General features: G+C 39.9%; 1 protein-coding gene across 1 annotated transcript in view; it reads left to right on the plus strand.

Annotated features, from left to right (window-relative positions):
• The window catches only part of LOC100746702, a gene marked incomplete in the record, with an annotated part of 48,103 nt that overhangs the window by 28,934 nt on the left and 2,479 nt on the right, over window positions 1–16,690 (plus strand). The window contains 1 exon segment of the mRNA XM_024368572.2: window positions 16,519–16,579. Within this exon segment, the coding sequence (XP_024224340.1) occupies window positions 16,519–16,579 (61 nt within the window).

Genomic DNA, 16,690 nt, shown 5'->3' on the forward strand with positions numbered 1-16,690 from the left:
GGACACGAAGGTCGAGGCGGTTCAGTTCGAAGGCAGCGTTTCCGTCGGACTGCACGCGGTTACTCGCCGTAGTAAACACTCGTGCGGATCGTTCCATGGTGTTCACACATCGGATTGAATCACGTTGTCCCGATCGGCAAGTCATTTTTGGTGGTGAAGAATGATAGTCCGTGTTGGTGGAAATCTCGCGATAAGTATCCGTCTCTTCGTGAAACATCGCGCGTATGGCGATCGAATAGCTTTAATTGCTACCGAGTGCATTTTTATGGTGTACTTTTTATTTCCGGAATTTTTTTTTTTCCTTGCTGCGAATGATCGTAGCGACGTGCCTTTTATCGTAAATGCTGCATTTTTTTTATTCGATTACGAGGCCCTTTGACGCTCGAATAGCTTCGATGATCGAATAGACGTATTTTTACGGCGTGCTCTCATTTTCTTACATTTGATTAGTGGAAGCGATCGTGACGTTCTTCAATCGAATATCCTATTGGATCGTTCGACAAGTTGACAGTGCTCTTCGCTGTGTCGATATATTCTTTTGTGTATTTCTTGAATTTGATAGATGACCGTTTCTTACAAAGTTCTGTCAGATAACGGGACACCGAATTGGAACGAGTATCGATTCTAAGTGGCACATTAAACGTTGCAATTACAAAGACGAAATTGATCAACGGAATAATCAACGGATCAACAGATAATAGAGAAATACGTATTGTATCAGAGCTAAAAGTTTCGTTACGAACTTTCAGAATAACCGGATAGTTCTTTTATCTGATTAGAAGGACTTTATACGAGAGTGCTTCTAAGCATTTGTAAGGACGACCCACGGCGCTTCAAAATACAGATTTTTTAAATTTCAGACACTCGTTACAATCGCTTTTTTTCGCGATAAACCGGTATCTTATTGATAACGTGTTCGATAAATTTTCATACATGTAGCATTTAAAGCCATTTGCCTGTGATAAACAGCTTAGATACTTATCGCGATTAGATCCATCCATTACCGGCTCTTTTATCCACCAACGTGTACAAAATAATATTAATTGAAAAATCTATCGAGCGCATAATCCAGGGATGATAAGAATAGGAAACTACAATAACAGAGATTCCATGAAGTGGGCAAACTTTCTTACGAATGGATTACGCGATTATTATGCAACAACTTACCTTTAAATGCCTTTCAAAATGTGATAGTATAAAAATATCGATTTATATGGCAAAACAATAGAAAGATAATCTTAAAGATCCATTCCATTTTCTTTGTATCTTCTTTTATATATTTTATATCTTCTTTTTCTTTCTTGGGATTTATCGTCGAATCGATCGTACGGATAATCGATCGTTTAAATAATTCTGTGCTTTTTGTGAAATGCTTTTGAAATTGTCTTTCAATGAAATGTCTTGTACCTTCTACATATGTAGCTCAAACTTTACGTATCGCGTGTCATATAAAACGTTTCGTGTAACGCATATAAAATATGCAAATTAAGTTTCCACGAGTGTTCGAAAACTTTCGTCTACCTGTGTACATTTTAATGGCAACGAGCGCGCTAATTCGAAAATCGCTTTCCTAAATCTGACACCCGTGAATCGAACGGTACACGCGTTCCAATCCGTTTGAACGGTCGTTTAGAAAGCGGAATAGTTAGTTCGACGTCAAAATAGAGACAATTCGCGATTGTATTCCCGCGAAACGCAACGACGTTCGAGGATCGTTGCATCCTGCGGCACAGGAGCAGCGGGTGCAACGCGTTTGGCAATCAGACCGCATCGATCGGTCAATTCCAAGGCAGATAAACGACTCTCGGTGTCGGTACGAGCCGACGATGGAAATTAGCATGCTTCCTCCATTCCTCGTACTTCCTTTTCCTTCGCTTCAGTAAACGTACGCACTCGATGGAACGGCCGCCGCTCCATCTCTTCCTCCTCTTTTTTTCTTTTTTTTAATTTTGTAACAGTTGTTCGGCGAATCTTTTTTTCCGTTTTTCGTTTTATATCTTTCCATCTTCTACAAAGTGGCGAGAGAATGGTGAAAAAGAGTAATTGGAAAAGTTGGATAAAACAAAACGATTTTCAGAAGTTCCTGGCTTCTTAGTCGATTATCCTCGAAATTACCTTCTTTTTCCGCGTCGATGGAGCAACGAGATTGGTTGAGCCTCGAATTAACAATGGAGAAACTTTCTGAAAAATGGTGAATTAAATTATATCGGAAATTCCAACTTTATTTACGTTTCTATCGATAATTAAAATGCCACTTAAAAATGGCACTGTTCGGATATTTATAAAATAAGTATGAAAATAATAGTAATGTTATTATTTGATTTCAATTGTTTTGACTAGAGAGTACACTCGGTGTCTATGTATTCGAAGAGAGTACAGAGAAAAACGATCTTGATAGATTAAAAAGCGAAATTGAAATTTTAGTTTCGCGTGATAAAGCTTCGAGGAAGCTATTAGAGTGTAATAGAACACGTTGAGTGCTGCGCTGTTTTCGTGCAACCTTTAGCTCGAGTCACGTGCACCGTCAATAGTACGGTAATTAAAGCGTCAATAGATCGAACAGAAAGTGCAACGTGGCCCATATATCAAACTCTCGAAGGCTGAAACGATCGCTTGCGCATCTGAAAAATTACAAATTTAACAGCGGATTTCATGTGAACATTCAATATTCGTCAAAAGATTCGGAAATTTAACAAACTGTGTTATACGTTATATTAAACCTACATTGATAATAAAATCAGAAAGGTCATATATATACATATATATTGGAGAAAGCTTGTTTTTTAATCTCACACATCACGCGAAAAAGAAATTTCCATAAATAACGATAACGGCATCTTTGCCAAAACAAATTTCTTTCTTCGACCAACGGTCAACAAGTTTGTTCTTCAAGTACAAATTTGCCTTTTTACTCTTGAATCAATTATTTTTACTATTGCGATTCGTTTTTTCGTTGTTTTCTTCAGATAGTTCATTCGTTTGGCAAACAGGTTGGCAATGGTGACGTTGCTGCTGAAAGAGATCGACGAAACGATCGTTTTAGCCGTGTCGTTGACTTCACGGCGTGTTTACCGGGTTTTGTCGACTCCGTGTGCCTCGTTCAGCCGCGATTTAAATATTTATAAGACCGCGGAATACGGATTCGTCGTACGGACCATGTTCGTACGGGACGTGGTTCATCGTTGGCGCGATTTTCTCTCGCGAAACCATTGGAATCGCAAGAACCGTAAGAGGACCGTTGCTCAATCTACTGACATTATCCGTTTCAACGAAAAGAGAACTCATCGAGATTCGATGCCATCGATCATCGTCCATAGATTTGAAATATTTCGTGAAAGCACGCTCTAATCCTTTCAGACGATTCGCTCGTTAGCATCGATAAATTGAAAAGGTGAAAGTATAGGGTGTCAAAACGCAGAAAAGAATATCACTCTTAATGAGCCATGGATTGGAGAAAGAAATCACGAACAAATCGACGATCTCCAGTTTTTCTTCTCTATTTTCTTCCCTTTTTTTATGCCAGATTCGAGATTGTCATCGTACGGAATTATAGAAAGCTATTATTTATTAGGTCTTTACGAAAGCAATACGATTGTTCGTGCGATAGACGAAAATAAAAAATTACCTTATTACCTGCACGATAATACATTAACGATAGTAATTAGACTGCGGATTTTCATGCGTTTGTAGAAAATTTGCAGATACAAAATGTACAGAATACACATAATATGCAAAGATATACAGGGTAGTTGGTAACTGGTGATACAAGCGGAAAGGGGGTGTGATTCTACGCGAAAAAAGAAGTCGAAAATATAAAATAAAAATTTTTCGTTTGAGGCTTTGTTTTCGAGAAAATCGAACAATTTTTATTCTATATTTTCGACTTCTTTTTTCGCGTAGAATCACCCCCTTTCCGCTTGTACCACCAGTTACCAACCACCCTGTATAAAACAGCCAAAGTGTAATAGTGTTGGAAATATTTAATAACTAAGACAAGTTTCTATCCAAGTACCGTTTCTTTAATTGTATTCATAGAAACATGAATTTGCATAAATATCCGCAGTCTACCAATAATATCAGCAAACCGGTAAGTTGAAGGTTTTAGATTATAGACCTGTTTTTTACAACATCGTAATTTATTTTGTAAGGGAGTCCTATTAGTAATTGATCGGCGATGTATTTTCCCTCGTCTTTTTCTCAACATTCTTTACCTTTTTCTATTAAATTTCCAATTGTGTACGATTTCGAAATTCTATTTACAAGATGACTCAGTACAATTCGATTCAAAACGAGTAAATATCTTGTACATTTTCAGATTGCTAAAATCGTGATAGTCGTGTTTCATTACGCTGCCAATGAAATTTCAAAATGTTTCGTATAATACACGCGATGTATTCGTAAAAATCTTTCGTGATAGGCGTAAATATTTTAGTTAGTCAGAGCACGTGTATCCTTCTTTCCGCACGGTCTATAATCGTAGCAGATCTTGGTCGCTCGGACCAGCGACAGAAGGTCGGGAAATTGTTTCAAGCATCGTCGAAAGCGACTTTTGTATTCGTTTCACTAGGCGAAGTCGTTGATGCGAGTCTGAAAAACGAGACGACCGCTGCTTAGGCCAGAGGTTGAAACATAAGACTAGTTATAAGATTTTTCATCCGGCGGAGCAACGACGTATCTCACGTTACTCTGTCGTTGTATCTTCGCGATCGATCCCTCTTTCTAGCTTTTCGTTTCGATTCACTTTCCCGTAACATGCACCAACACATCGTTCAACTATACGCATCGCGCGAAAAAGAAGTTTCAAAATACACTGTGACTTCTTTGTCAGGTCATTCCGTGAATGATACAGTTGTATATTGAATCAAAATGAAAAGTTATCCACCGACAGTGATATATTTTTCAGTACTTGTTTAAATAATTCTTTCAGAGTATCTGGAAAAGAATTTCAAAATACACGATAAATTCTTCTCGAAATAAATTTCGTTATCTTCGTGCGATCGACAAAGTCTGACGGTATCTATATATTTCTTAGTGTAATAAATTCTTTCTGTTTTTATCGATATAAAATGGGTTTACGATAAACAGGAAATGTCCATATGTCACGCTATCAATGTACACGGGATTATACGCGAAATCGATCGTTAGCTTTGATATTTAAAATTTAAGATCCTCCTTCGATAGATGTTTGATAGGTGAAACGATCGAGCATATTCGCCTAATGGATGTCCTCGATATGTTCGTTCAATCGACCGTAAGAGTCGCTTTCTTTTGGGAGACACGTGGACGATCATTTAGCGTGAAGAAAGTCTTATAATTCGTCTTGTAATTAAAAGTAGGGTAATCTGAGGTAAAACGATGTTAAGGGGAAACAGCTACAAATTCTTTCTTTTCACATTTTATACCTACTTGCTAACACAATGCCTTATTTTTCAATCTAACAGTAAGCAAACGAAATACTTTTGAAGTACCTGGCAATTCTGCAATTTTGATTTTACCGGAAGCCTATCAGTTTCTCATCTTGTCGCAATTAAAACGACAAACGTGAATCGGAAAAATATATATCGTTTGACCATTGCATCTTAACAAATAATATTTAGTAAACGTTATCATCCGTTGGACCTTATCTCGTCCTATAATTTTTATTTTTATCACAATTTTTATCACAAAATTTGCACAGTACGCAATGAAATTTCGCGAAGACCTTTTCCTTTTTATCAATGCCGTTTTCGACATTTTTTATTTCGTATTAATAATAATATAATAAAATATTACAGTAGTTACTTATGCTTAACTATTTTTATAATTCGCTGCAAAATTTGTTCCGAACAAAATTTTAACGAAAAAATTGCTATTCCCTAATGCCTAAAGAATATTAATTAAAACAATTAACTATCTATATACTTCCATCGACGGTATTCGCATTAAATAGATCGACATTCGTAAAAATCTATATGATCGACAGCATCAATTACGAATATTCGATGAACAGATTACGAGTTGATCGATCGTTGATTTTGGCGCCTGGGCGCTACCACAGTTTCGCAGGATGCAAAGAGGGAGCGAGATTCCAGGGGCGCGTTGAGGAGGGAAAACGAAGCAAGAAGGGAAGGGGAAAAGGTGGAAAACAGGGTGTACAGCGGCAACGTTTGATCGTTGAAATAGAGGGTCGGCGCGCAATTAACCGGTCGGTATGACGAAATGGCACGGCTCGGCCCCGTGAGAACTAGGCGAGTCTTAAATCGTATTCCGCGTGCGTGTCACTACGCCAGGGCGAGTTCTCTTTCGCTCGGAACGAGTTCTTGAGGACGCGCTCGTGGCGTGACCGAGGTCGCAAGAAGAAAGAGAAGAAAACTACGGCGCGTTCGCGGTAATCGCTCGTGCTCGCGGATAAGTGGCCGTCGCTCGTGAATTCGACCCGGTTGTCCTCGCGTTTCTTTTCCTCATCTTCGCGATATCCCGTGAAACGACGTTTAGAATCGTTTCGGCTCGCGATTCTTTGTTTCCTTCGCGCCTTTTGTTCACGCTCGTTTCTCAATCCGTCCAATTACAGAGGAAAGAAAAGTGTCTGTTAAACAGCCAATTTGTCGCCGATTCGTGCCAGGTTGCACAGATTACCACGTTTACTACGTTTTATCTTTTGGAAAGTTTGAAAAGGTCGAGTTTTATTCAGAGAGATAAACATCATTGTACGGAAATGATCCTCTTGTAACACGAAGATCGATATCGCGGGGGGAAGTATCAGCGGAAAGCAAACGTGTTATTAGTTTCTCAAAAAGCGACGTAAGAGCGTGATACGCGTATACGTGTGAAATTTAACATTTCGTTAAGGAATCGTACAAATTAAATTACATATATTAATAATGTTAGGAATTCAAAGAAAGGTAATTGCCATGTAAAAAATATCCTAAATTTGCTGTTCTTGATAAGAAGAAAGTTTTCATCGCGTTGATAAATTACGTAACAGAATCACACTTAAAACCCCCAAATTATCAGAAGATAATTTCGCCTGACCTAAAGTCTGTTATATAATTTTCCTACAATTTTTACACCCCGTTTTATCTAAACTATTATCCAACGACGTTGATCGAAAAACCAACGCGACTAACATCGAACAATTTACAAAGACTGTACATGCAAAGCAACGGAAACTTACTTGGAATTTTATTTTCCAAGCGTTCGAGTAATAAAAAATATCAAAAAGTTGCGCGCGCTAACGTAGGAAGAATGCGAGATCGGTGCAAAGCGTGCAGTTATCTGTTATCGGTTTTCAGCGAACCGACACGATAAGTGCAGTATTGTAGAACGAACGCAAGAGGTTCCGCAGTGAAATCATCGAACGTCCACGCTCCTGATTCGTCGCGGTATGATGCATTTTCACGCGAGCCGTGGATCATTTTCGTGCTCCTTCCTCGACTAGTCTACTCTCTTTCCGCGTATTTTTTTTTTCTCTCTCTCCCTCGCCTCGCCCCTCTCTGCATCGCGCGACAATGGCACGGAAACGCGAGCACGTCGCTCGTAGCGTGGCGTGCCAGATTTCCAACATCCTGCCAACCTGCTTCAACATTCCCGATCGAACGGTCGGCCTTTGAATTTCAAAGTTTGAACGTACAACACGATTCTAATCTCGTATGGGCGTGCGTTTTCACTGTGAAATATGAAGACGTTGATTTGTAAAGGAAATTCCTATAAAACGTTGAATCACCTGATAGAAAGCGAAATTGGTCGACCAGGGTTCGTTAATGAGACGTACGGTTGCAGAATCATCGCGCCGATACGATACGAGTTTCAGTGTCGAGAATTTACGGTTTCTTCAGTTTCTTCGATTTGCCTTACTTTCCATTTCCGTGAAAGCCGCGCTCGTTTTCCGCGGCATCGGACGGAGCCGATTACCTTCCAGCTCGAATCTTCGCGGATCAACGAGCGCATACGGATAAAAGAAAATTTCGTTAGGTGCAGTTTCTTATTAAAAGACGTCCACCGCCGGTTATACGCGTCAAGCTACTAATTTCTTATATTTGGAGTAACGCGATAAATTACATTTTCTATCTTCTACAGGCAAGCAGTTTTATGATTCAATACGATGTCGATTGATCGTGCGTCGTGAAAATTGTCTCGTTATTCGGTTTTCAAATTAAACGTGTTCATTCGCATACCCTTGCAGACAGTTTTAAAATATCCTCGTTATATCAAAATATCGCTTGTCTTAAAATAGATTTCGTCGACTGATCAGCCATTTTCTAAACACGTGAATATATCGTATCGAACTTCTCCTGTTTAGTCACGAAGTAACGTCAAAATCAAAAAACCAGCAAAAATACATTTGTCGCGATTTGCTCCCGTAATCTTCATTTATCGTAAAAGTCATTAATTTCTATCATCTGAAAAAATGCAATTCTCCTATAATCTCGTCCTCCCGTAAAAGATGATACCTTTCGTGATAAATTGTTCCCGCTGTACATCGAACCTAAACTCGATAAAGATCGATTTGAAATTTCCACTGGCAAAGGAGTCGAGGCACTTGAAAAAAAGCGAAAGATTTCGGTTAATCGCGAGGTGTTTGCTCGCGTGAGCAAAAGTAACGGTGCGCGCACGAGCGATAAAGCAAATTGAGAATGATGACACAATAAGATACGCGACTGGCCAACTGGCATGGAAGAAGGCAGCTCGTGGACCACTGAGATCGATCCTGGATCGGATCTTGGTAACGACGAGAAGATGTGGAGCGTCGATACATCCGACAACCGATCTAATCTCAGACTGCTGCAGCCCTGTTATCGTACTTTTATCGTTAGTTTCGCGTCAACGTCCAGCCAACGCGCAACGCTTGCCTCGTGCTAGTAATCTTTGATCGAGAAACGCGAGAAATTGCCCAAGAATAACAAGCAGCAACGTTTCACGTCTGTGACGGTTAATTTTCATCGGAATATATAGTGGCGGTTCAACTACTGAATCGTCCAGTGATAATAAATAATTGTGGATGTCAGTTTGGTCGATAATCTCCGTAGCAACGAATAGTAACGACAACGCTCGGGTAGTTCGATTCATCGCCTTCGTTCCCCTAACTAACTACGAAATCGTAGGCTTTCCCTTGATATTACGTCTTGTCACGTAACGTACATGTAGGGTATGCGACGTTTCTTTGAAAATAAACGAAGACCACAGGTGAAAGACACGATGAGTCATATTTTTCATGTTTTACGGAAGAGCAAGTTTTTACTTTCGATATACATCGTCGACCAATTTCTCGTCAAAACTGTCTTTCCATTCGATTCTGGCATTATGGGAGTACGCGTTTTCGTAGTTTCTTTGAATATTTACAAAGTATCGATCTCTCTATCGTGAGAAATGGACAAATATCGAATAAAGACATTTCCAGGAGCATAGTTTCATTATTCGATCTAACAAAACGTAGAGAAGATATTTAGCGAATTTCTATTATCGAAATTGTTCGGTCTTGCAAACTTATCTTATTCAGCGACTTGTCGGACAAACGAGAAACTACTGTACCTTTCTACAAATATATCGTAGCAGGTGGAAAGCGAATCGGGCGAAAACGTCGGATTTTCTACAACCACAACCAGTCTATTCGAATAGCTGCAACACCTTCGATCGGTCGTTATTGCAAAATCACCGGTGTTTCAGTGCTCGGTCACACCTCTACCACCTGCACGATCTGTCCGCTTACATTCCAACCGGATACGCGCGATGTTGGTGCGCCGCGGCGCCGCCGGGTCCGGCGGAAATTACGGAACGTAATAATTTTCCACGAGAGAAGAGAAAGTGACGTCGGGACACCGTGGCGAAAGAAAACTCGAACGACGTTGCGCAACCGTTTAATAAACGCACCGGTTCGCGACCTGCTCGAACTACCGATTTCCGCTCGAGCTAATAACAATCCGATTCTGCTTACTCGAACGGAAAATCACCGAGGAATTTAGTAGGATCAGAGTCTTACGAAAATGTGTGTCGCGGTTAGTAGGATGATCGGTGGTGAATCAGCTGATAGAACGATAGCCGATAATCGTTTGGCGCGTTACTTTTTTCTCTCCGCTCGATCAATCAACCAGACATTTTTTGGTGGATACTCGGGCCGTGAATCGACAAGTTACGAATTGTAGACTCTGATTTTACAATTTGGAATTTTACATCAAACAGGATAATCGATTAGCTTGTGATTTGTGCCAGGGATAACTCGTAGCTTCTCGCTTTTAAAAATTCGCTAATAACATTGCCACTTCACTTGTAAGATATTTTTTAAATCCTGCAGGATCGAATTATTTTGCAAAAATCGCTAAAAAATTCCCGAATCTTGTTGTAGATTTAGACGTATCATGATTAAAAAGAATGATGTTATAGAAAGCATGGTCCTTCTAAAAACTATTCACAACTCGTACGAAAACGATGGGATGGAAAATTATGAGAACTGTGTTCGGTGTTCGTCGCAAAGTGATATACTTTTATAAAGCAAATCTAGATTTTTATAACTGGCTTTTATATATTATTTATGGCGTGGTATAAACGGAAACACGGTGCAGTGCATAAGGATGCGTTATAATCTTGCAATTCTTTACGAATCTTCTTCCCGTCTTTCCCAGTCTTTTACGAACACGCAACGCATTATCTGCAAGGATTTCCTGTGGTGTCAGTTGGTGGAATAAAATCAGGGATGTGTCGTCCAGTAAGCTTTATCGTAGCTGGGATACGAGGATTCCTAGTATCGCGTAAATTCAACCGATAAAGTAGGTCGTGTTAACACGGATACGGTCGTTAAGGGGCAAATCGATGAATACCAGAGTCTTTACGAATCGACGTGATATTTTGTAAGAAACGAACGATATCAGTTTCATAATAGTTTCATAATGAATTTAACTTAATTACTAGTAGTGTGCGTGTAACTCTGATGTAAAAATTGCCTGCGATTAGTTGGTTAGATAGCGATTTCGTAGTTTTCATTTCGAGGCCCATTCTACAAGGCTGACCTAACTAAATGACGCAATCTTCGGAAAAAAACTGTTCTTTCAAGTTTTTATACGTTCTCGCATGGTTATTGGGTTAAATTATTTGATCGAAGAGCGGCGGATGTGAGCTCGGCAAAATCCAGGCCAAAGATGTGCCCACGTCGGGCGCCCACGATGTTTACCCAACACCTTTTCTCGATGAAGAGGCGCGAACGTTGCTGTTGCCGCGAACTCTCTTGCATGAGATTGCGTATTCGATCTATCCATACGCGAAAAGCACGGCGAAGCAGCAAAATTCAAGTTCCATTCGAACGCGTCGATCGTCGTTTTTAGATATATTGGGTTGGCAACTAAGTGATTCTAATCACCATCAGGTGGTCAATACCACCTAATGACAAAATCCGCAATCACTTAGTTGCCAACCCAATAGTAGAACCTTTGTTTGTAACTTGTTTATAGGAACAAGTTGATCTTCAGCCTCAGATCTACGAACTCATAATCGAGCCTCTGTTATATCAGGCGAGATTGAGTATAACTCCAATTACACAAGCGCGTTATCTTATATTAACTATGTACGTTACATATAACTAATATACACTAGTTAACAACAGTTCTATTAATTTAATAAATTTGTAGCATCGGTATATGAAGATCAGCGAAACGTATAAATAAATGAGAAACTAATAATAAGAAGCTACCTATCTAACGAAACTAACGATATTCATTACGTTCTTGTAGAATCAATAAATAATCAGACCGACAGTAGACAGGCTCAGGAAAGTGCTCGAACACTTTCGTACACATCTTTTATGAATATATGTATTATATGCGCTACGAAACATTTTGTAATTTCATCGACGCTGTAACGATGCTCGTTTGAAACGAATCGAAATTAAACGAATGAGAAAGTCTATAGTTACAAGATATTTAATACGAGAAATCGTATGTAACACTTGATTATCTATTATGGTAATAAGTCTCGAATTCAGTGAGACTATCTTCAACACTTGTTACGAGTTTAAAATGGCTATTCATACGGCTGTTCGTATTAACTTTCTTCTAAACGTACGTTTACGGTACGTTTACGGTATCTCGTAACCTCTGTCTCATTGCCAATGAAACCATAAAATGTTTCCCATATAATCGAACAGTTAAAACAGGCGTGGAACGCTCACGCGACAAAACTCACTTTTCTACGTCGGATCTTAACGTTCGTCGAGTATAATCGACCACGATAATGAGACGGTGGTTATCTATTGTTTGCACGAAACAACGCAGGCAACAACTCAGAAAATGCGATATGACGTACCGTACCTACTACGCATTGTGCGTCCGTGACTTTTCCCCAAGCCGATTATCTACCTGACGCACGAATCGAAACGCGGCAAGTAATTTCGTGGTGATTCTGTCGAGAGGGATCGTATAGAAGGTCGCGTGAGAAACGGTCCCCCAGAACCCGAGAGTGGTCGGAGGAAAAGGAGGACGAGCTTGGAGGCGGTCGTGAAATCCTGAGAAAAGCGATACGCTAACCGCGAAAACTAGGTAGGCCGAGGAGTTCGTTAACGCAATTAGGAACAAGCGCGATTGTTCTGGCCTGGAGAACGTGTTCTCAAGCTTCGATGGTCGAGGGGGGAATGATCGGCGTTTAGCGGTCGAAATTGTTCTAGAGGAAGACCCCATCGCATTGATAAATCGTTTGGAAAGTTTGCCTTCTTTGCGAAAGTTTTTTTTTTATAATAGGATATCGTAAAAGAAGATTGAGAAGCTTTTCGAAGAGAAAATCTATAAGTCTATGATAAACACGTTTATCTACGATAAACATATTTTCTAATCAGATACATAGTTGAATTATAACAAAATTCTCATTTATTTTATAAATGTCAGAAGATCGATTCAAAGCATACGTTTACGATTGTACGTATTAGGATACGATCAATATCAAAAAATCATTGACGTTTACAGATGAAGTATCGAGGAAACGATTAATCAAACAGAATTTTGTATCCGTGCAAGGTTGCCATCCGATATATACAAAGCCAAAATTTAAATCGTAATAATTATATCTCCTGCGATATTTTCTTCCGTCACAATCTAAGTTATACCGAACAAATTTAAGACGAATCAAATAAGAAACACGGTCTCCTCGGAATCTGAATATCGACGTCAATCGCGAATACTTTCGTCCTTCGCTGTACGTACCATTCTGCTACGAAACTCCTGGATTTTCTCTTCGACAGAATCTCGATTTCCGTAATTCCCAGCATCCCAGGAACGTGGCTCGAAAAATCGTAGGACCCTCGTCTGAATTCCCAATGAAATTCCAGAAACTTCGCTATCGATAACTCGAGCACTCGGCTGTCCTATGACGTTGTTCTCGCGGCAATTCCGAGATCGTCGTAGCAGCGGGAGTTGGGCCGATCCTGGTCGTCTGAGGTCGCGCTAGGATCGACAAGTATTCGAGGATCGGGCAAACCAATCGCTGGAATCATGGTGGTGTCTCACCGCGAGGGCAGCATCTCGTCGAACATACGGGCGATAATCGAGCAGCTGAATCTGAATCCGGTAGAGACGAGACGGCTTATCGACCGGACGAAACAGGATGGCGCACGATGCAAGGGTTACCAGGCAGTGCAACCGACGGCGAAGATCAGCATCGGCGTGTACGGGTGCAAGGAGAAGGTCGAGTACGAGATACCCGCCCCGATTAGGCGCGTGTGCAGGTTGGAAGATCGACCGAGACCGAAACAGGAAACCGGCCAGCGAAAGATCCTCTGCTCGATTAACAATGAGGCTGCCGAGAACGATGCGGTCGAGGTAATCGATCAGGAAAAACTAGCCTCGGTTCGAACGTGTCCTTTCGTTGTTTCCTACCACTGTGCTAGCGGATTCGTGGAACGAAACCTTTACGAAGCTCCATCTTTTTATTTCGACGATACCAATGTTAGTTCGGCGTCATCTCTAATTGCTAATTCCCGATTATTGCAATACTGTCTTTGATCTCATTGATCTACAAAATAATACAATATAACAAGTGGATTGCGGATGTTTATGTAACTTCGTATTTTTATGAACATGGCTTGAAGCATATAACGTAAACGGGTATCATATTTAGCTACCAAGTACTTTGGATATCTTACATAGATATCGTGTATTTTGTTGCTTCTTGCATTTTTAAATTTCGCATAAATATCTGCAGTCTGACAACCAGTAACGTTGCGAATTCGTTGATTCTTTCGGAATTTTTGTTTCCAAATTTTTCTTGTGTCTGTGTCGCGTGATTCTGCTGTGCACGGTGGCGAGTATATAAATAGAGAAAGTTTTCATACCAAATTTAACTTAATTTAGTTATTATACTTATTATTCGGCATAAAAGCTCGCAAGCAGTACTATACTTATGATGCTTCGAGGTACAAGGAATATCTCTTTCCCGTCAAATTTTATTCCGTTTATTACACAAGTGAATAATCTTCACGCGAACAATTGACGAGCTTCGCGAAACTCCACGAATCGACAAATCGCTCACACAATACATCCTAACTCCCTCGTAATGACTAGACTGCCAATGTCTAACTACAGACGTGAAAGCAAAGATTTGTTTCATTCGCTAAACGCTATAACGAATACTAATGCGAGATACAATATGTCCCACGTTTACGCTATTCTTTGCGTGTTTTATATGTTTCTGCATATAATACATGCGCCCTATCTAATTTTGCAACTCCGAATCGCCCGCGAATGCATACACATCGTTAGTTTAGTAATAACGCGTTACGTAAATTTGGCTGCAAGGACAAGATCGAGGACAAGGAGTTCGGATCGATAAGATCGGCGTGCAAAATCGAGGATCGGCCAAGACCAAAGCCAGAGAGCAGACGTACAATCCCTCAGGCGATGAAAGAGCAATCCGTTCGAGCTGAAGATACGATCGAGGTAATCGATCAGATCCCGTGATTTTCACGTTACTAGAGACACGTTGTATATTATTCGATATGTTGCTCGAACGATGTAGGATAAAGCGGAGGATGAGTCGACAGGATCTGTTAGATCTTCGTGCTGGATCGAGGATCGACCACGCTCGAAGCCGGAAACGAGACAGAGGATCCCGCCGATAATCAAAGACGCGAGTCCACGAATCGAGGAGACGATCGAGGTAATCGATCGGCCGTTAATTACGTCGATCTTCGGCCAGATCCGATAAAAAAAAAAAAAAAAAAGAAAGAAAGAAAAATCCAATCAAACCTTTTCTCACAATGACGTGGCTAAGATTAGTTTAAGATTAATCTGTTAACCAGGCCATCTTTCGATCAGAAATCTGTACAATCATGGAAGTAGAAGTTAACGAGGACAGATCAATTTTAATTGGATTGATATACGACGTAATTTGTTTTTAATTAAAAGATACGGAATACTTAAGGAGGTATTTTAGATTGAGAATATTGTAGACCGCCTGGTGGTCTGTATAGAACATCATCTTTCAGACTTTAAGATTTTTCCTTTTTTCGAAGTAACTGTAAAACTTTTTAGTACCATTCGTTTATTTATGTTTTAAAATTAGTCGCCACGTTTTTCGAAGTAAATAAAATTGAAATTGATCGAGTTATAAGGTATTTAACGCGGTCCGTTAAAAGAAATGTATAATCTACTGGCTGACATTCTACTTATCTACATCGACAAAACTAAAGACATTCTTAATTGGCACGAACGTCATTACCACGTGAAACGAGATGAAAGAAAAGTATCACAAACGATATGAAAAATATTAACGATCATTCTGTTTATCGAGATAACAAGCAACTTTGACATATAACAATTCACGTAAAATAATATTACGAATATTGCGAAATTCTTTTGCAAGCGTAGTTGTTGCTTGTATCTATACTTCCGGACAATACAGAAGTAGAAAAGCAAATTTTATTTATAATGTTCTACGCTAGAAAACCCTTTTGAATAAAGAAATTATCATATCCAAAAGGCAATTGATTCAAGTAACAAATTACTTATTGTCCGGCTAATAGGTTGAAGTGTGTCAGCGGTAGAGTTAGACCGGCGACGAACAAAGAAAAGAGAAATTCGAGTTTCGTTTTACGAAACGAGCGTAGATTCTCTGATCGACTTGTATACCAGCTGTTTGCCGCGCGATTACGCTCTCGACAACGACGTGCCGCAAAACGAGGGGGGAACGGTAGCACGAACGAAAGGTTTTCCTGGTGAAGAAGTGTCTTTCGAGACGGCACCTGCAACCGGTTTCGAACGATCACGGTTAACTGGCCGCACTTGCTCGTCCCGATAGTGGTTAATACCGTTATACCCGGCGTTTTGCGAGCCCGCCTGCCGATGCACTCGGCTCAAAGGCCACTAACAGTGTCACGAATAATTCGTCTAGCCCGTCGTCGGTCTATTTTTATTAATTTTCTATTAATTTACGAATTTTTTAAATTCTCTGTAATCGGTCGTTGGCGTCGTATAATATTAATTCCGTATTTGTTTTTTGATACAGAGTTTAACGACGATTAATTGAGTAAACGGTGTATTGAATTTATTTCTGAATTTTGTTTTCTAGGGCTCAAAATCGCCAAAGGACACGATCGATCATATTATACCTGTGGCCAAAGAAGATTTACGTAAGTGTCTAACTTAACGTTCTTATTCTTATTACGTAATTTCACAGACTGTCGGATTTTAATATAAATTTATATTTCTATGGACGCGAAGAGCAGTGAACTTAAATCGTG

Source organism: Bombus impatiens, unplaced genomic scaffold, assembly GCF_000188095.3.
Source record: "Bombus impatiens unplaced genomic scaffold, BIMP_2.2 scf_0463, whole genome shotgun sequence".
NCBI lineage: Eukaryota > Metazoa > Arthropoda > Insecta > Hymenoptera > Apidae > Bombus > Bombus impatiens.